At 52.2% G+C, this 19,325-nt stretch overlaps 6 protein-coding genes across 6 annotated transcripts; 2 read left to right on the forward strand and 4 right to left on the reverse strand.

Moving 5' to 3' along the window:
* Positions 1 to 310: 310 nt before the first annotated feature.
* On the reverse strand, positions 311 to 1,976 carry N7462_009979 (uncharacterized protein; the record flags this gene model as incomplete). Its single annotated transcript, XM_057081693.1, has 8 exons — positions 311 to 386; positions 446 to 874; positions 948 to 1,134; positions 1,192 to 1,310; positions 1,526 to 1,567; positions 1,711 to 1,767; positions 1,839 to 1,891; positions 1,956 to 1,976. The coding sequence occupies 8 exons, from the start codon at positions 1,974 to 1,976 to the stop codon at positions 311 to 313; spliced, it is 984 nt and encodes a 327-aa protein (XP_056928733.1).
* A 779-nt stretch (positions 1,977 to 2,755) lies between these two features.
* On the reverse strand, positions 2,756 to 4,188 carry N7462_009980 (uncharacterized protein; the record flags this gene model as incomplete). The annotated part of the gene is made up of 2 exons (XM_057081694.1): positions 2,756 to 3,556; positions 3,625 to 4,188. Coding segments are annotated over 2 exons (1,365 nt in total), but the record flags the coding sequence as incomplete, so codon positions are not given.
* A 1,997-nt stretch (positions 4,189 to 6,185) lies between these two features.
* On the forward strand, positions 6,186 to 7,782 carry N7462_009981 (flavin monoamine oxidase family protein; the record flags this gene model as incomplete). The annotated part of the gene is made up of 3 exons (XM_057081695.1): positions 6,186 to 6,545; positions 6,627 to 6,948; positions 7,007 to 7,782. 3 exons carry the CDS (start codon positions 6,186 to 6,188, stop codon positions 7,780 to 7,782), a joined length of 1,458 nt encoding a protein of 485 aa, XP_056928735.1.
* Positions 7,783 to 8,037: 255 nt separating this feature from the next.
* On the forward strand, positions 8,038 to 9,619 carry N7462_009982 (Zn(II)2Cys6 transcription factor; the record flags this gene model as incomplete). Its single annotated transcript, XM_057081696.1, has 2 exons — positions 8,038 to 8,676; positions 8,774 to 9,619. 2 exons carry the CDS (start codon positions 8,038 to 8,040, stop codon positions 9,617 to 9,619), a joined length of 1,485 nt encoding a protein of 494 aa, XP_056928736.1.
* A 537-nt stretch (positions 9,620 to 10,156) lies between these two features.
* Positions 10,157 to 12,553, reverse strand: N7462_009983 (Zn(II)2Cys6 transcription factor; the record flags this gene model as incomplete). Its single annotated transcript, XM_057081697.1, has 3 exons — positions 10,157 to 10,523; positions 10,620 to 11,818; positions 11,915 to 12,553. 3 exons carry the CDS (start codon positions 12,551 to 12,553, stop codon positions 10,157 to 10,159), a joined length of 2,205 nt encoding a protein of 734 aa, XP_056928737.1.
* A 3,916-nt stretch (positions 12,554 to 16,469) lies between these two features.
* hxt8 (uncharacterized protein) lies at positions 16,470 to 19,019 on the reverse strand (the record flags this gene model as incomplete). The annotated part of the gene is made up of 11 exons (XM_057081698.1): positions 16,470 to 16,605; positions 16,704 to 16,809; positions 16,868 to 16,981; positions 17,162 to 17,301; positions 17,403 to 17,554; positions 17,684 to 17,735; positions 17,893 to 18,321; positions 18,428 to 18,618; positions 18,695 to 18,756; positions 18,868 to 18,895; positions 18,960 to 19,019. The coding sequence occupies 11 exons, from the start codon at positions 19,017 to 19,019 to the stop codon at positions 16,470 to 16,472; spliced, it is 1,470 nt and encodes a 489-aa protein (XP_056928738.1).
* Positions 19,020 to 19,325: the final 306 nt, after the last annotated feature.

A 19,325-nucleotide genomic window follows, 5' to 3' on the forward strand; every position in this document is an offset into this window, starting at 1 on the left:
AGTTATTTAGGAGTTCCACGGCTCAAGCGAAGGTCTTGTAATCTCTGGAATCTCTTCTTAAATTCAGTCATTGTGATCCTAATCACACTCGAATGCCTTCAAGTAATCTTCGTGAGGCTCGTCTTGCCACCCGCACAATCCTCGAACGAAGGACAAGAGTCTCATAATAGCTCGCTGGTCATGGAATGGTGAAGTTTTTTTTATTACTATGCAATATGGATCTCTTCTAGATTAAAAATGATGAGAGCCATTAGTCCGAACTCCAATGCAGAGAAAATTAATTATTGTGGCCTAGATTCCAGACCTAGCCTCAAGGTGAGAGTTCTGGTCTAACCAGCTCCTCTTTCTCTTCGCCCGCGAAAGGCTTTCGGGCCCAAATTCGTCGTCTACCAATCTTGATTAGCAATCACGTCCCTTAAAACAGTTTAATATCGCTGAAACTCACCCGAGTTCCCAGCCATGAATACTGGGCTTCTTCAGGTCGGCCCGGACCTTTGCTAAATAAACCTGTACCTCGTCAACGCTCCAGGGCGTCGGCGCACCAAACTTCGTGAGCAACCACATGGTATAGCCCTCCAGACCAGTTACCCAGTGGTGATAGTTTAGCTGGCCCGCTTCCTTTAGCACCTTATCCTTCGCCCATGGGCCAATGGGTACCTTATAAAGTTGCTCGTGGACATCCACGAATCCAGCATTCTCGATCGACGTGCGCATGGTTTTTTGCACTGTGAGTGAGCGTCCGGCGCGCTCGGCACAGTCGATAAAGTTGTCGCCCCAGCTGGCGAGTGGAGAATCCGCAGGCATTGAATTATCGTCGGTCATGATATTTATGTCGAATTCTAATTGTTCAATCCAACCCCCGGGTATCAGATTACTGGTATTAGGCGAGTCAGCTATATGATTGAGGAGACGCGGTCTGGGTCCAAGAAAGACCCGGCGCGACTCACTCGTAACAGCGCTTGTAAAGCTGAGACCAGCCTTCGCTGTCGAAGGAACCGAGCATGTGGCGCAAGAAGACGAGATCGAAAGGCTCAGACCACGTCCACTCTTGAAGAAGGTTGTCGACTTCAAAGACACAGTTCGGGGGCGTCCATGAGACCGGGGGTGGAAACAAATCCACGCCGCGTACTATGGCTACTTGGGATGAGCAGGTTGAAAGAATGGTCGAATGCGCAGGGAAAGCTCAATTACCAGACGGATACATGTCCGCAGCATCACTGGATATCAGATCAGCAATTTGGTCTATGAGTCCGAAGTGAGTTGCATTACATCGCCCAGCATCCTTTACCAGTTCCGACATCGAGAATGTGCTAAAAATAACTATCAGCAGATTAGACCATTTGAATCGACAGGCCGCGCATAGCTCTGACCTTTGGTGAAGTACCGATTGGGGCTCGATGTAACCTATTAGGCTCGTGGTAATCTAACAAAAGATTGACCAGGTGGCTAGGATGATCAGTTTCATGAAGCTCCGTTCGAGACCATGGCGTTAGGGAAGAATCAACGGTGACTATGTAATACACACCCAGTCTCGTAGGCCTCGAACTGCTGTTCATCCGAGGGACTCCTATATTTCCTAGTGAGCTGTACCTTCTTCAACCCAGCATGTGAGTTGTGTCCCCTACCAATACTCCTCCTCCGTAAAAGACTGGTATCTTGATTGTGCTATGAGCCCCGATGATCTAAAGCAGCAGGGAGCTCGGACCTTACCGACGGCCATTTTCTATTCGCCCTCTGGTGATCTGAGATGCGAGAGACATTGTATCCCTGAGGACTCGGTCAGTTCGCCAACAAAAGGACCTTCTGGAGGTCATGTGCGGGAGAGTGCGTGCACCCACGACTGCCAATCATCCGCTGCATGGTCTTGCTCTAGCGTGAAATAGTCTGCGTCCTATAAACGGGAGTCAGAAAACACGAAACGCGATATGGTTTCTTCACAGAAGCTCCCGCCTTACTATACAGATCTTGTCCGCCATGATTTCGAGTTGACAGCAGTCGTTGGCGATCCCGTGATGGCAACGGGGAAAGGGAAATTGGGGCCGGGCTAAGCGGTGGGGAGGCGCACTGTCCAAGTCGATTGGTTCTCTGGTAAGCGAACGCAATCTGCCCGGCCAAATTTGACGGTTAGGATGATTGGATCGGATCGGACGCTTCAGTCCACCGTTGAACCGTTTTGCAATCGCTGAAAATTGTCAAATGAATAGTTCTAGATATGGCCACTCCATTGGTTTTTCTTTCACATTGGTAGTGGCTGGCAGATTCCGATCGGTGCCGATCTTCCCAGTGCATGGTAGAAGTTCATTCGAACGGAGTCAAAAAGGTTATTTAACATTTGAATTAAAGTTGTTAGGGTAGAACCACCCTGGCAGCAGTATCTTCCTCAATTGGACCAGAACGACGCCCAAAACGTCTGGCTATCCACCCTGGACATATATTTCGCTCATACTCCGTTCATACCCCTGTCGGCCTGCAATTGCCCCGCCCTCCGGTAATGTAAGCTACCCGCAGCTGGCCGAGAATTCCAGAAACCCGAGCCCGATCCCCACTTCTTCGAACCTTCTTGGGAAACAATATAAAAAAAAAAAAAAAAAAAGGAGGCAAGGGCGTATCGCCAAATTCGTTATTCCAATATATTTTCAGATAGAAAAAAAGAATCCTAATACTTGGTCTATAGCAAAAGAATTTGAGCCAAAACATCCACCCACAGCCCGCCACCCCATAAACCAATCAACCCCTTTCCCGCACTTACTTACAACTTGCGCTTAAAAGCCTGGGGCTCGGGGAGCGTCTTCGGTGTATTAGTGCGCTTGACGTTCGTGATCAGGTGTTCAAACGAAGCCGAGCCGGCCACACGGGGAGTAAAGGGCTCAAAGTCCCACAAGTAACCCAAGGTGCGCAGGATTGACGAGGCGGAGTAGGACACAGTCTTGCCGTCAGAGTTGGTGCCCTTCTGCTCGACATGCCCCTTGGCGACCCAGGGTGAGATGAGCAAGGTGGGGATACGGCCGCCAAGGCGGTCGAACGAGAAGGTATACTTCTCGCCATTAGGTGCGGTCTCGGTATAGGTCAGATTGTCCGGGCGTGGGGCGAGTGGCGGCGGCACATGGTCGTGGAAACCGCCGGTCTCGTCGAAAGTCAGGATAAACAGGGTCTCATCCCATTGCGGACTGGCGCGGAGGGCGTCGTAGATGTTCTTGATGAAAATCTCGCCGTCGGAGATTAGACCTGTAGGGTGCATCGAGTTCGTCCCCACGCCGCAGCACGAAGGGTCAATGAAACTGAACTCGGGGAGAGTTCCGGCAGCGGCATCGGAGTAGAAGGTCGTCATAGGAACGGCCAAGTCGGTGTTGCCGCTGGTGAAGGTCCAGTCAAAGAACCACGAGTCCACCATGCTAGTGCTGGTGTAGTAGTTCTTCCAGGTGTGGTTGGTCTCGCTCAGCTGCTGGAAGATGGAGCGTTGAGTAAGCCCGTGCGTGTCCGAATCAAAGGAATCGTCATTAGTTCCATGCCCGGCAGAGGTACCGGATAGCACATAGGCCCGGTTAGGGTTTGTTGGCTGCGAAAGTACGAGTTAGCCAGTGTACACGTATAATGGCCACATCCTGGGGGTCAAGGAAGACTTACGCCGGGGTGGTCGGAATGCCAGTGGTTAAAGGTCAAGTAGTTTTGCACCAGCTCGGTAAAGACGGGGACCTCCGACTCCGTATAGTAGTTGATCACCTGCTTTGCCAGCTCGGTCTTATTCACATCATCTCCGTACCGGCGCAACTGTTCGTGCACGAATCCCTTCTGGGAGGGGGTCAGCTTGCCGCTGGAGATGGCGGCATTGTCAGGAGTGAAAGTGCCGTAGAACTCAATGTTATTGCCGGTAACCGAGTGATCTGGGTCGTCCAGGATCGAGTCGTAGTCCTTGGCGCGACTACAGACGGTGCCCTGGGAGGAGTCGGTCAGGTTATACGGGTTGCAGAAGGGGCCATTGTTGATTGGGTTATCGAGGCCCTTGATCGTCTGGCCACCGAGTAGGTTATCCAGGGAGCGGTTCTCCATCTCCAGGATCACGACATTCTTGATGTGATTCTTCAGGTTCTTAATGGAAGAGCTCGAGTGGGCATCATTGTGACGCTTGGGAGGCGCCGCTGTGGCAGCTGCCGCAAAGGCCAGCAGTCCGAGGAGGGCGCTGGGATGCATAGTGAAATCCGGATAATAGGATTTTAGAGGTGCTCAGAGCATATAATAGCCTGCAGATCCGATCTTTCGGCAGGAGGAGAGGATTTCGCATCCTCTTTATAGCTGCCGCAGCGTCCAGGATCATCTGCAACTCCGGCCTTCGCACCGACAGAGATCATGGATGTTATGAGATGCATCCCACGTGTTGCGCTATCCTGCAATGTTTCGCCTGGGCATATTGCGAGAGTTGATGGGATCCCAATGCTCCTGCCATGCTCCCTGCGGGGTTCCATCCACGATCCGACTCGGTGTCCGACCCAGATGCCTCGAGAGTGGCCCAGTCGGGATGCATAAGATGGAAATGTAACCCATCCGATTTGTGACATAAAGCGGGGATCCCTGGATCATTAAACACAATTCGTGGGGATTGACAGGCACATTTCTGTGACCTCGAGCTTCGGTGGCTCGTGTCTCTGAAACGGCCCCTCGGACTGGCCCTGGTTGGACGCTGCGAAGCCACTTAGCCTTAGCTCTGCTGTCAGGTGTGGACCATGGCCAGGGACCCGTTAACTCAAATCAGATCTTGACTCGCCTGCACGCGCGGGACGAGAGGGAGGCCAGTGGTGATTTTGCAACATTCTGGCCTTTCTAGCGTGCTGGTGGGTGTCATGGTGCAACGCGGGACACGCCCGAATGGCGGGGTCTGCCAAGATCAGACTCGGGCAGTCGGGGAGCATAATGCCCAGACTCTGTCGTTTAAAAGCAGCATGATATACGATCTGGCCTCGCTTCGAGAGATTCTTCAAGGTCGGAAGTTGCCAGTCCCCATCTCGGCAGCGAAACCGATCGCCATATCTCGCATGGATCGGCACGCGTGGTGGCCTCGGCCAGTATGATTGGATTCTTCGCAAACCTTGGCATGCGGACTTGATGCTTCGAGACCTGATTCTGGAAGGAACAGCGGGATAGTGAACGAATCAATGGATGTTAGTTGACAAGAAGATTATGCCTCGCTTGGGCAAGCAACAGCCAAAATGGAGTCGCGCCACTTCCACGCACAAGACCAAATCCAGACTGGGACCTCTAGATACCCGGCTATTACAAAAATCGAGATGCAAAACTATCGGCCTCTATGAATGATTATACTTCTCAGCATAAGATTACCGAGGTTCCTGTCGATCGCAGCATAAAATATAGTTCTCTGCGGTTAAGATCAACTTTCTCAACGCCGTCAACAGTACATTTCCTTTCCGAACTAGCGTCACCAGTTTTACGATTTGATTTTCACAGCTCGTATAATGTTTGCTAGTTATAGATGAATAGTTTTGGACGCCCCTCTGGCCGCGGTAGGGAGAAAAAAGACACCAAGTACGGCTAAGAATTCTGGGTCAAGGAGGAATTCCTCCAACTTCAGATTGTTTTGCAGCAACACAATATTCCAAGCCGTGCTTCAAAATTGATAGGTAGCAAACACCATGGTTATGATGAAGATCTCTCGATCTTATAAAAAACTAAGTTCTATCTAACCCTAAACACTTCACGTGTCAAGTGGAAATCCAACATCGAGTAGCAAAAGTGTTGCAGAGTCAACGTATTCATGAAGAATACCTTGCTGGGCTACACCTCAAACCTTGCTGCTAAAATACGCTCCGAAACCTATTTCACCCGCATATACAAGCTCAGTATTCTCCGCGAGTACCTTCACCTTCTAAATCGACTCGGATTAGTGACATAATGCCCATCTACTGGGCCCCAACTCGATGTCTGCCTGTCGCGGGGTCCGCGGCCCCGATCTTATCGGCGTTATCGACGTTATCGACGTTATCGATAAGCTCGCTCGTCCGATTTGGGAAAGTCCATCGTTTACAGGATTCATCTCGCGCGTCTTTCTCCTATTGGGGCATATGACGTGGAGGCAAGAATGGAGTATAAAATCCACAAGTATCGCCGGTAGCTAGGATAAATCAACTTATCAAGTCTTTCCATCAAGTTTCATCATCTTTTCCACTTTACGCAATATGGCCACTCCAACCAAGACTGAGTCTAGTACCGCTACGCCCACAATTGTGGATGTAGCGGTGATCGGTGCCGGTCTCAGTGGATTACGGGCTGCATTGAATATTCAGGCAGAAGGGCTCTCCTGTGCGATTATTGAAGCCGTTGATCGAGTCGGGGGGAAGACGCTCACCGTGGCTTCCAAGAAAAGCGGCCCAGGCGTCAACGACGTCGGTGCGGCTTGGATCAATGACACAACCCAGAGTGAAATGTATAGCTTACTGCGTAAGTATGGACTGCAGAGCGAAATTCAAAGGGACACAGGCCTCGATATCTGGGAGCAGCCTGATGGTAGTATTCTGTCTCCACATGGCGTATTGCCGGTATGTGTACCATTCAAGGTGCCTTTCTGTATATTTCAATACTGACCAAGACCTCATTTTTTTTTTTTGGTTGATGTTCAGCTAAAGGAAGAAGAACAACTTGTACTGGGTCAAGTATTTGAAACTTTCAACAAGCTTCTCGCAAACATCGACTTAGAGAACCCGGCTGCCGGCACAGGGGCAGAGGAGCTGGACCGTGTATGTCTCCGAGAATGGTGCCTTCGGGAGTTTCAATCCGAGGTGATCTCGAGTCTCTTCAATTTCATCAGCCAATCGTTGCTTGGAATCGAAAGCAAAGATATCAGCGCCCTGGGTTTCCTCCATTTTTGCAAAACCGCAACGGGACTTGAGGCCGTGATCTCAGATTCCAAGCATGGGGGGCAATACCTCCGGATCCGTCAAGGTTCGAAGTCCTTATTTCCGTTTGAACGGACATTAATATACTAACAAGGTTGTGAAAGGCGCCCAAGCCATTGCTCAGAATATGGCAGCGGGCCTCAAATCAGGCTCGCTCCATCTTTCAACGCCGGTCATTGAAATCGGACAGGATGCAGAGATTGGTGTCTGCACGATCCGAACATCCAATGGCAGAGTATTCAAGGCAAGGAAAATCATCCTTTCTATTGCTACACCCTTGTACGACAAAATCAAATTTAAGCCTGCCCTGCCTTTGGAGAAACAGCGTCTTGCTCGAGAAAACAAGTTAGGCTACTATAGCAAGATTATTTTCGTTTTTGACCAGCCATGGTGGCGAAATGCTGGGCTCTCCGGCGAATTCAAAGCGGTAGGCGAAGGACCTATTTTGTTTTCTGTGGACACCAGTATCCCCGAAGACGACCAATGGTCCATCAGCTGCTTTGTTGTGGGTGGGCGTGGCCTTGAATGGTCCCGACTATGCGAGGAGGAGAGATATTCCTCCGCGTGGGCCCAGATCCGCTCGGCGTTCGAGGGTGCCAAGCTGGAATCCGGGCACATTCAGGTCCCAGAGCCGATTAATGTCTTGGAGTTTGAGTGGAGCAAGCAGGATTTCTTCCACGGGGGACCTTGTCCGGCGCCACCGCCTGGACTGTTGTCTTCCATCGATGGGTCTGCAGTTCAGCGGCCTTTTGAAAATATTCACTTCATCGGTACTGAGACCGCCCTAGAATGGAAGGGGTATATGGAGGGAGCCATTCGATCCGGTGATAGGGGCGCGCAAGAGGTCATCGCAGCCCTCCGGAAAAATTCCATCTCTTAGTCGGCGTTGTCAGGAATGGGGGATATTGAATCGAAACGATAGGCCGATCTTTACGAGCATTTTTCGTGGCTGCTTTTGTCGATCAAACTAGTCCGTAAATGGATAGGCGAGCTTATCGATAGATCTACAATATCACATCCATTACGTCAGCGTGTCTGGACTCCGAGTCGAGTCCACATGATCTGCTCGGTGTTCTTGAGCTCTCTTCACTTATCACTCTTGCTCTCATCCGCGAGAAATGGCGTCATTGGTGCAATGCAAGGTGTTCTTCAATTCCATAACTCAGAGAACGGAGGCTCGTTCCGGCTTCATCAGAAAAAAATTACCAAGAGAACAAAATCCGGGTGCCTGAGCTGTCGCGCTCGCCGCACTAAGTGCGATGAATACAAACCAGTCTGCGGGGGCTGCGCACGCAACCATTTGCTTTGCTCCTGGAAAGGCTCGGCAGAAGTAAGCCAGTCTCCGGAATCCGCGGAACTCAGAATGCGGGCCCGCACTAGAACAGTCCTCTCTTCAACGCTCCTCGCCGTTCCATCACCGAGACATGCGCTCTCTCTTTGGCCACAACTCGATGGGAAGCCTTGCGAACAAAGACTCTTTCAACATTATGTCGAAAGATCATCTCGGAGACTTATAGTCAGAGAAGCAATCGACAATCCTTTCCTCAACTATGTTCTACCCTTGGCCCAGCAACAGGATGGGATTCTCCACATCTTGTTTGCTATCAGTGCCTCTCATATGTCTTATGATGATCGAATCCCGCATATAACCGCCATTTCTCACTACGCCATCGCGCTTCGGGGGATCAAATACCTCATCACGGACCACGGGCGCGGAATTCGCGAGAGTCCTCTGGAAATCATCATAATGCTTTTACTTTTGTGTAACTTCGAGGTAAATGCCTCTCGAATGCATTTCACGTCTCGCAGTCTGAATGAGGAATTTTGATTCATTCAGCCAAGATAACATCTACTAACTAAGCTTTCTCCAGGTGATTGATGGTAATACAGCAGGGGCTGTCATGCAGCACCTGCAACCATTGTCTGCCCTGTTAGCGAGTCACATGAGCCTTCTCGACCAAGTCGACCCAAATTGTGCCTGCTTCATCACAGAACAGTTCATGTTCTTCGGGCTTGTAAACCGATACCTTGGCCTTGGCCCTATGTCTACCGGGACTGACGAACCCACAGCGAGCCTCTTTTCAGACAACGCCCTGCTTCCCTATCGATCATATTACCACGGGCGAAGCTCATGGTGTGCATACGACCTGTTTGAACTTGTGCCACGGGTTTCTTTATTTGCTACAAAGGTAGCTCAGTGTTCTCCTCGGCATCTCGACCCCAACATCTTGGATAATTTCCACGCTATTGAGGACGCGATTTTACGATGGAATATTCCCGCGCCGCATAATTCCACAAAGTCCCCCGATATCGACGAGATATCAGCAGCAGTCATCCAGCAGATGGCCCTTCTCGTAACTCTCCAGTGCGCTTTGAATGGCCCGGGGATCCCACCGCCCAGCATCCGGAGCCGGATCGACACCTGTATTTCCGAAGCCCGGAATACGTTGCGATCATTATCGCCAGCAAGCACGGCATGGGCAATTCTGTTATGGCCTCTGCTTCATCTTGGATCATGTCTTGTGCACGAAGCAGAGCAAAATGAGTATATTTCAACTGTTTTGCGAATTGAAAACAAGGCCCGCTGCTGCACCTCTCTACTGGACTTTCTATCCAGGTTGTGGAGACGGATGCGTGACGGTGGAGATAAGTTTTATGGGCCTTACGGAATCCGGGAGCTTATGAACATCGAAAGAATTCAACTGAGCTTGGGATGATTGCTGGGAAGCCTTCCTGTTCAATGTCCGAGGATCATGCTCGTGTTCCTAGGGGTTCTCATTTCTCCACGAGAAAAGGAAGAAAAGATCCAAAAGAAAAAAGGGAAATATCTTGAAATAATGATGTGTCCGTCAGGATCAAAGCATCTAGTCCAGCTATTGATAAGAAAAAGCAATCATGCCTCATGGTCTCATGAAACCGCCCTCCAAAAAAAGTCCAAATGAAAAAATAAAGCTCCCTCCCCAAAGCATAGTCCATCTATAACCCCAAATAGTAAGAAGAACAGATCCGACAAAAATGCAAACAAAAATAAATAATAAATAAAGTCAAAACCAATCCCCCGCGCGCGGGCCCCTTCAAGCCCGGCCCTTAATAACGGTCCCAAAACTTTTAGGTATCCCGGATCCAAAGTGCCGTCTTGAGAACCGAGAGATTAGAAATGAAATAGATAACCCGCCCGAGAAAAGAAACTCATAGAGAAGAAAGAGGCCCCAAAGAAACAGGTAATTAAGTAGCATTGGCACATCCCCACAGTCTTATGCGACCCCGTTCCCATCAAAGCCAAACTGTCCCATCGACGCCCCTAGCGTATCCCACGGCACTGATGTCGGGCCCATCCAGTTTTGCGGATGGAGGTGGACGCCGAAACTGGAGGACATGGTGGGATCGCTTGAGGTCGAGGCGACAGTGGGTACAGGCGAATGTGACTGGGGATGTGAGAGGGCGAAACTATCGGTCATACTGACGGAAGAGAGGCTCGGAGCAAGAGAAGTGAGCATTTGGGACTGGGCCTGGGCTTGTATTTGTGCTTGTGCCTGCGCCTGCGCCTGGGCTTGGAGATGGGCTTGGAATTGGGACTTGGAGTGTTGTTGGAGTTGGGTGTAGTTGGTGTTTGCGACGTCACTGAAAGGCGGATGTGTTAGTTCCTCTCCCTTTTGTGGCCTTCTTTGGGATGGTCCTAGAATGGATGGATTGTGGGGGAGGGCGAGATATACTTACATAATCTGTCGGACGATGGGGACAGCCTTGCTGCAGAAAATACTGCGCACGGAGAGCGAGGCGAACATGTCCAGCGCTTTGGTCAGAGTTTCTTTCGTTTCGTCAAACTCGGCCTGAGATTCGGGGTTGAAGAGGCCGATGGCGAGGACGACGGCAGCGTGGAAAGCATGGAAGCTGCCCAGGCCACTGGTATACCACTTATAAGGGGCAAACTGGGTGGATTCGAGGAGGGATTGAAAGATTGAGAGTGAGGCTTTGGCGGAGACCATGCATTTCGCTCGCGAGGCGCATGTCTCAGACGTGATCTCGCCCTGGAGGAACCGGCACAGTTGAGGCCGGTGGAGGAGAAGGAGCAATTGGTGGATCTGGGAGTAGAGGATGTTGAGGTTTGCTTGGTGGTGCAGGGGTAGCGGCTCCTTGCTGTTGTCTGTGTTATACCGCAGGTCACATGCCTCGCGGACGGCAAGAATCTCGGCTTCAAGTTGTGAAGTGGTGAAGCGGGACTGTGGATAGGCGAAGATTGATTCGCATATGCGGTTAGAGATACGGTGGAGGCGGAATGTAAGCAGCAGGTAGGTCATTTGGGTTGGACGGGATGGAGTAGGAGACGATGGGTCGGACGTTATTGAAACGGTAGACCCAGTGAGGAGGTCGACGTCGTCCACGTCGGCAGGCATCTTGACGTCTTGAGAGAGTGTTTGTTGGTCGAGGCTTCCGAAAGATGTGTTTTGGATCGTATAGAGCATCATGAGGCCGGTCCAGACTCGGCGCCGCTCTTCTCGCTCAATGGTTCCGAGAACATGAAATCTTTCCGGGTCAATGTGGCAGCCCATCGATATAGCGACGTGGTGTGTGAACCCAAGTAGTGTCCAGAAGGGTAATCCACGATTTAGCCGTGCGTAGCTAATAAGAACTAGGGCTTGAAGAGAGTTGATAGAGTGGCGGGTCATCACGCTGTCCGCGGCTAAACAACGTAAAGCAGCAGACCGGTAACGTGCAGAGAGCACTTTTACATTCCGACTCACCGTCCTCTCACGGCCGAGATCAGACAGAAGAGGCTCATCGTCATCCAGAGCGCTGATCGCGATGGCCAAGATAGCAAATAGCAAAGCAAGCCACGAGGTAGACACGCTACCAGGGTCATGACAGAATTGCTGGTATTCTGCCTCGAAGGTCAAGTCATGAAGTATATGGAACACCTAAAGAAGGCACGTTAGGATCGCATCGTAGCTATAGAAAGAAGTTCTTGAATCCTAATTTCTTGAAAAAAAAAAAAAAAAAACATAAAAACATACCGGTGAAAAAACGCGAAAGTATTTTTCCTTCAGGATATCACAGTATCTGCCGGGAGGAAGCAGCGCCAACAGGTCCGCACGCGAAACAGCACCATTCTGCGCCAGCGGGATCTGCAGATCATCGTCGTCCGCGATGTCCGAGTCAGAACTCCGCAGATACTCCGCAGCGGGGCTTTTCGCAACAACGGATTCCCATTGCGAGGCGAGTGGGACATACTTCACATGGCCGGAAGGGGAGGTGTGCAGAGTCCCCACATTCCCCATCACCGGGCTTCCCCAGGTTTCCCAGCCAGTGCCGAAATCGGATTCTGAGAGGCTTCCAGACGCGCTGGGAGCGCGCAGAGGAGACGTCGCACCGCCTGTGGGCGTGCCAGCCTGAGAGTTGACCTGTTTCTGGAGCAGGCCTTCCAAATTCCGAATGCGGGCCAGGAGTTCATTCTGCACTGTTGAATCGGCTGAAGAGGACTGCTCAGAGGATAGTCTCGGCTGGCCCAGATAGATGCAGTCCTCAGCACCGAGGCCGCGGCGGACGCACGTCTGGCATGGACGGCCATCTCTGGAGCAGCGGATCTTTCTTGTCCGGCAAGCCTGGCAGCTAATGGGAAGGCGTTTCCCGGAGGCGCGAGAGGAGGACGCCATGTGAGGAAGAATCAATGGTAAATGGGGTCAACGAGAGAGATGCGGAGACCCGATAGAGTTGTGAGAGTCGGAAAGTATGACAAGTATACCCAGTATACGGGCCACGAAGATGAGATCAGATCGTCAGGGAATCCACGTTCACGCGGCACTTCGCAGAGACCGATCCACGGCAATGACTGAAAGTTGAGTCTGCAGAATGGGGGTCTGGTGGACCGGTGGCCCTTTGAATCTCCAGTTGGTGACGATAGGTGACGAACGGGGTCCCATCCACACTGGATCAAAGATAGAAATAAGAAGCGAGAGTGGTGCCAGTGAACCCACCAGGCATTCGACAAGCGGGGAGGGAAATCCAATTGCTTTAAACTTTGTTGGAGAAGAGCTGGAGCCCGACAAGATGCGTCATGGTTCCCAAGAGATGTCGCTGGTGCGTGCTGATTCCCTTATAAAGAACTAGAATAGGCCAAGGGAATAAAACCAAAGTAAAAGCCCGTTCCCGAATAGTCAAGAGAATGAACGATTAATTGGATTATGCAGGAATAAATCAAATATTCGAAATATTCGAAATACCTGTCAGAATCAAGAATAAAGAATTAAGAATAAAAGAAATGCAAATTCAAATTCAAATTCAAATGCGGGAGGCAACGAAGCCACCATCGTTGGAGGATGCAGTCCTGGCTTGGGCCTTGGACAGAGTCTAGAGAAGGGTAGTGTTTACCCGGCAGCTGAACGGATCCCGCCTCGCCGTTCGCCCCCTTTCTGCATGTCGCGGTCCCGACAGACTGGCCGTGACAGCATGCCGAGAAACCTTGGACCATCCAATGATCTGTTGTTCTGACCCTGCATCCATTGATTCCAGAGAGTAGAATGACCAAAAAATCCCCCCCTAAAAATTAAAATTTAAAATATGTGAAACGTGCCTCGTGTAATTACTGGCAATAGTAGGGACGCCCGGCCAAAAGTGGGTCTCGGAAGCCTTCTAGAAGACATGGAAGACCCGCTCGTTCCGATGAGGCCCGCGCATCAAGGTTTTTTCAACTTTTTGGTTTTTTTGTTTTGTTTTTTTTTTTAGCGGGCTATATATCCCTAGTGCTTGAATTACGTAGCATGGACATGGAAACGGACTAGCAGCTTTGCCGATGGTAAGGCGGGCAGCTTCCGATGGTCCAGGGTATGAATCGTTGGGTCGCGCTATGCAGTATAGGGTACTAACTATCCTGACAGACAGGTTTCGGGGTCGCCCGTTGTGAGCTCCTTCTACAACCATCCAAGGGCGCATAGTAAAAAGGCGAAAAAACCGAGACCCGCTGGGGTAGCCGGTCCCGGGGGAATGGTAGACATCGAAGGTTTCGAAGGAATGGAAAGCCTTCGGGAGAAGCGGATGCGATGGATCTATTCCCTACATACAGGTCGACCCCTGCAACATCAAGATGCGAGGAGGTACTGTCTCTCCGCTCAGACCCTAAAATCGTCATGCTTCGGAAAATCTATCACGAATAAGAATGCCAGGCTTCATGTGCGTTTCGGTTCCAGAGAGCGGGAAGGGCCGAAATGAAGAGTCTGTCTTCCTAGAAGGGTGTGGATGTGGCATGCCGTATGGACGTTGCAGTATGTAGTATATCGCACGCACCTACAATGTTGTAGAAAGTGTGTTATACTATGGATGCGGAAGACGCGCATCAAGGGGAGCCCAAGCCCGCCACCTCGGGTCAAAGGAATGTTTACCAATCGAAGTTGGGGTCGTCATTTTCCGTCCTGTCATGGCTTCTGCAGGGAGCATAAGTGCCTGGTTGTGAGGACAACTGGGCTTTTTTTTTCCCTCGTTACGTTCATTTGCCACCGGAGGCCCGAGCGGCAGGGAAAAAAATTGCACCGCGCATCGTCGATCTTAGTGCAGACGCGCTCACTCGCTTACGATGGGGCTGCTAGTGCGGATAGAGTCAAGCGCGGCTGAGCCACATTCCTAGCGCCACAGAATCATTCTGACTTGGCGTTGTCACGGAAGCTAACTCCCCTTTCCGAGGAACGACGTCATGGACCCTCATCTCGGGTTTGGCAGAAAAACTCGGTGGCTAGCAGATATAGGTAGACGTGTAGCTATGCTGGGATGGACATCGATACTCATGGAGACTAGTATACTGTCCTCAGGAGGAAAGGGTCAACAATTTACCATATCGAGGCCGATCCGCGCTAAATCCATGGGCGGGGACGGCAATCTCGATTATGGTTCCACGGATGAGAACACGAAACAGCCGTCGTGATCCATATGAGTTATGATCAACACCAAAACACCCCGCGCAGAGGATGTGCACCGCACTCTATGCACTGTGTACAGGCAGGGTACAACAACGGCAGTTCGATCGACGAGAAGATCTCCGCGGGCCCTGAACATCCCATGATCCGTGGAGTAAGGAAGCTCTCATGTAGATCGTGCCCTGCAACGATCATCGCTGTAAGGGGGGTGGGGAGGGGAGAAAAGGACGGAGAAACAGGACATCAGCGCACAAGCCCCGGGTCCTCCTTTTCCCACATGGCCCTTCCAGCGCCCCGGAATGCGAACTATCGACTCTCTATCGGCACTTGGCGATGGAGAACGGAGCCGCAGACGGGGATGGGGAGGGAACACGGGGTGCTCGGACCCCGAGTTTGTCTGGTTCCTGACCACGGAAGAATCACCCTCATCCCCAGCTCAGGGGTCCGCGCCAAACCCAAAAACTCAAAACAACTCGGGGGAGGCGTCTCCGACGGGCAAAGGGGACGAGGAAGGGAGAAAAGAAGCCCGAGCAGCGTATTCGACAGCCGAACCGCGTTGCCGATATGCTATATCCTGCACACCCCAGATCCTCGATAGTCGCGAAGACGGCGGTCGGTGCACGATGCACAGTGGCGAATAGCGTCCTCCCCGAGCGATTAGGGACCAGCCTCCCCCCGCTGAGCATTAGACATTCGTGCATCTGGAGTCGGTCTCATAGTTTCCCTCCCCTCGGTGTCGTGCCAATCCTTCTCCCCCCCGACTTTTCCTCCCCGTGGTGAATGATCGGCGGGTAGAACAGGGATATATCGCGTGGCGATTTGACTTTTCTGGGTTCCTCTTTCTTTTTCTCTTCGGAAGTGAATCTCATGCATCGGATGTGGACGACTAGAAAGTTTCCTGGCCTCCGAAGTCGGCGTTTCGGCATCCAGGCGTTTGACTCCTGGCCGTGGGTGGTCTGTGATGTCTGTGATTTCTGTAGTGCCGGTAGTGCCTGTAGGATCTGTAGTGCCCTGTAGTGTCCATAGTGTCTGTATGATGACCTCAGGGGCTGGCGGGAGTCGCCAAATCTCAAATCTGATATCTGAAATCGACGGCGCGAAGGATTAAGGCGGGCCCTCGGGAGTAATTTGAACTGCTGTTTGTGGTGTGCACGCCTCCAGACAACCTCAGGTAGGCAGGTCCATACCGGCTAAAGTGCGGTCGGCGAGGTATTTGGAAGCCATCGCAGGACCTCGTCGCACCAATGGGATAAATTGAAGGTTGGCGGTGAAAGCCACGAGCGTGGAGTCCGCACTTTCACACCTGCCCAGCGCAGTCTCTTTCACGAGGGCAAAGCTTTGCCCATCCGGGATCGCGAGTGACGTTGCAGACGACCGAGGGCTTCTTTAGGAAGGTGTCGCCACTTCCCGCCGTCCACTTCCCGCCGTCCACGTCCCGTCGGGCCCAATTTCGACACATCAGCCTGGACGACGCCTATGTAGCTACGACACAAAACACATACAAGGGCCGGCCGACACCGACTGTTTCAGCTCCTCTTCATAGGCATCAGGATTTGCGAGGGTCCTTCAAGCTACAATTGGACTACATATGATTTCAAAATGCTGTAACCTAGCCGGATCTCGCCACGCCAGTGCCCGCGTACCCCCGATCCTGAACTTCAACACTTTACGCCGCTTCGCCAGCAGACTCAATGTGGTCAGCGTTGCCTGCCGTCGAGGTGCGCTTGGGCCCATCGTCAGCCAGGACGACACGGTCGCCAAAGGCCGCGGCGACCTCCTCAAGTGTTTTTTGCTTGGTTTCCCTAGACGCGACAGCAGATGTTAGCCGTGAGTTCTCCCGGATCCTGGGAGCTGCGCGCAGTCATCATGCATCATGAGGCGGGGGAAGACAACCACGTACGGGAAATACAGATATGCAATGACCAGGAAAACGGCAGAGCACACGACGAAAACGTAGTAGTAGTTCTCGTGGATGTTGGCGAACGCACTGGGTCCGGCCTCAGTAACTGGAATGAGATGTATCAGCAGCTGTCCAGCAGGACCAGGCAAGCCCGCATTTCTTACTAGCCACATTGACGATGAAGTGAGACGCCGCCGCGAGACCCATCACCTTGCTGCGCAGCGCAATAGGCAGAACCTCGGCACCATACAGCCACGTTGTACTGTTCAGCATACCATCTGGACGAGAAGGCACGGTCAGCTATGTCACCTCAATGGAATGAGGAAACTGCCCCCCGTATGTGGAGACAAGGAACATCAGGATATGGGAAGTCTCCTCCGGGTGGGCGTGAGGATAGGCGTGCCAGTATGCCAATCATCCCCACAGGAGTTCTACGCCAGTGCTAGGGGTCCACTCACAGTAGCAGACCACAAACAGATAGATCCCCAGGATTGCAAATCCCTTGCCGACACGGTTCTCGGTATTCTGGAACTCGCGCTGCATGACAGCAGCATAGATCTCGATGAGCACGATGCCTGCGAGACCCGTGATCAGCATCCTAGACATCCGTTAGCATCTGTGCCTCTGTGCTTTTCGAGAGTTTCCCCGCGCATGATATCAGACGCATCCACTAGCGCCTATGCTAGTGAGTTCACGTACTTGCGGCGGCCCCACTGGTCCGTCATATATTTGGTAGTGATGGCATTGGACAGAAAGGCCACGGTGCCGTAGACCGCTGCCAAGGCGAGAATAGAATGTGAGTCGATCCCCAGAGATTTATAGAGGATGGCTAGCAGGAGAGGAAGGTTAGTCTATGTGACCCGATTTGGGGCTCACTGGAGCAACATATAGGGCATGCTCACTTTGATAATACTAGAACCGAGAGAGAAAGAAAAGGTAAGTATCGTCTTCCGGTCGATGCGGCCCGATTCCTGACTTACCTGGATCACATTGACACCCGTCAAACTCGTCATTGTCTGCACGGCAATCGACCTGAAAAGAAGCAGATCATCAGCCCTGCCCATTCACAACGCCACCACTGCCATCCACGTGAAACTGCTCCTCCCCCTTCCTTCACTTCCATGCCTCCCTTTCCTCCCCCAATACACCCCTGAAAAACCACGCTTCGGGGACTAGTTTCAAAACTTACACAAGCACTCGGTGCCGGAACAACCGGAAAATCTCCTTATACGAGGTAATCTCCCGCTCCATCTCATACTCAATCTGTGCCTGCATCAGCGCAAACTCTTCCTGCACCTCAAGCGAATGCAGGCCCCGGCGAATCCGTGCAAACTCAGACTGCGCCTCTTCGATCTTCCCACTGCGGATCAGCTGCCGCGGCGAGTTCGGCATAAACGTCGCCAAGCCCACGAACATCACCACTCCCCACGGGATCTGGATGCCTAGCGGCAAGCGCCACTGGACCGGTCCGTACGGCGCATAGCTGCACGCGAACCCGACCCAGTTGGATGCCATGGTGCCGAATGAGATGCCGCAGCCCGAGATACCGCCAATCAGGCCGCGGAAGCGGGGATCGGAGATTTCGCTGAGGTATATCGGGACCGTGGCAACCATGCCTCTACAGTGAAGAGGGTTAGCACCTAGCTCCAAGAACCTCTTTCTTTCCCCTCTCCTCCCTGCTCTCGATGCAATTGATCGCTCTCAGGCTCCGGACGGGAACGTACCCGACAGCATATCCAGCCAACACCCGGCCCGCCAGGAACATGCCGATATTCACGGACGCCGTCTGGATGACCGTGCCGATTGTCACGATCACACACATCAGTTGCATAAACCGGATACGGCCCAATTTATCTCCGATAAACGTCTGTGTTAAGGCGCCGCCTGCCTCACCTGCGATATACACCGCAACCACCTACGCCAGCCATTAGCAGCCGAACATGCGGTCGAGATTTTGCAATCAGGAAACGGTGCGAGATTCTGAGACGTACCGCGCCGGTCAGGCCATTTGAGGGCTTGTTCATGTAATCAATCCAGCTTTGGTGGGCGATTGCTGAGCGGGTAAAAGAACACGGTCAGTCTGGGGGGGTCTTGGGGGGGGGAGGGTCATGAGAGGTCGCGGCAAACAGGGCCCGCCTCCCAACCTGGAACGAGTGCTACTCACTCGTTGTCGCGATGCCGGTATCGAAGCCCTAATTTGCGTTAGCAAAACCGCCTCAACAGGGCCAGGCAGTCGATCGCGTTCTCGCCACATACAAACAAGAATGTACCGATGGCTGCGAAGAACGCGATGCCGAGCGAGTACCACATTGCCATTTTGAAGGGCTGTGGACTATACAGCCGAGCCGGCAGCTAGCACTGTCGAGATTATGGAGAAGTAGAGGGGTGGAAGGTGTCGATGGGAGTGCTAGAAACCACGCCCACTCGTCTCGACTTGGGAGATGGGAATCTAGAAATGTGCCTGTAAGGGGGAAATAAGGCAAAAACCGCCAGGCTGATCCATCACCGTGCGGCAGCCAGCGCTCTATTATCTTCGCGAGGCGGCCTTTGTCCGAGCTACCGAGGGAGCGTTATACGGCGTGTTGGGAGACTACGCCCATTAGCAGGCTCGGAGGACGGCCG

Source organism: Penicillium macrosclerotiorum (genome assembly GCF_028827735.1).
Source record: "Penicillium macrosclerotiorum strain IBT 26536 chromosome Unknown utg000010l_segment0_segment0, whole genome shotgun sequence".
NCBI classification, from domain to species: domain Eukaryota; kingdom Fungi; phylum Ascomycota; class Eurotiomycetes; order Eurotiales; family Aspergillaceae; genus Penicillium; species Penicillium macrosclerotiorum.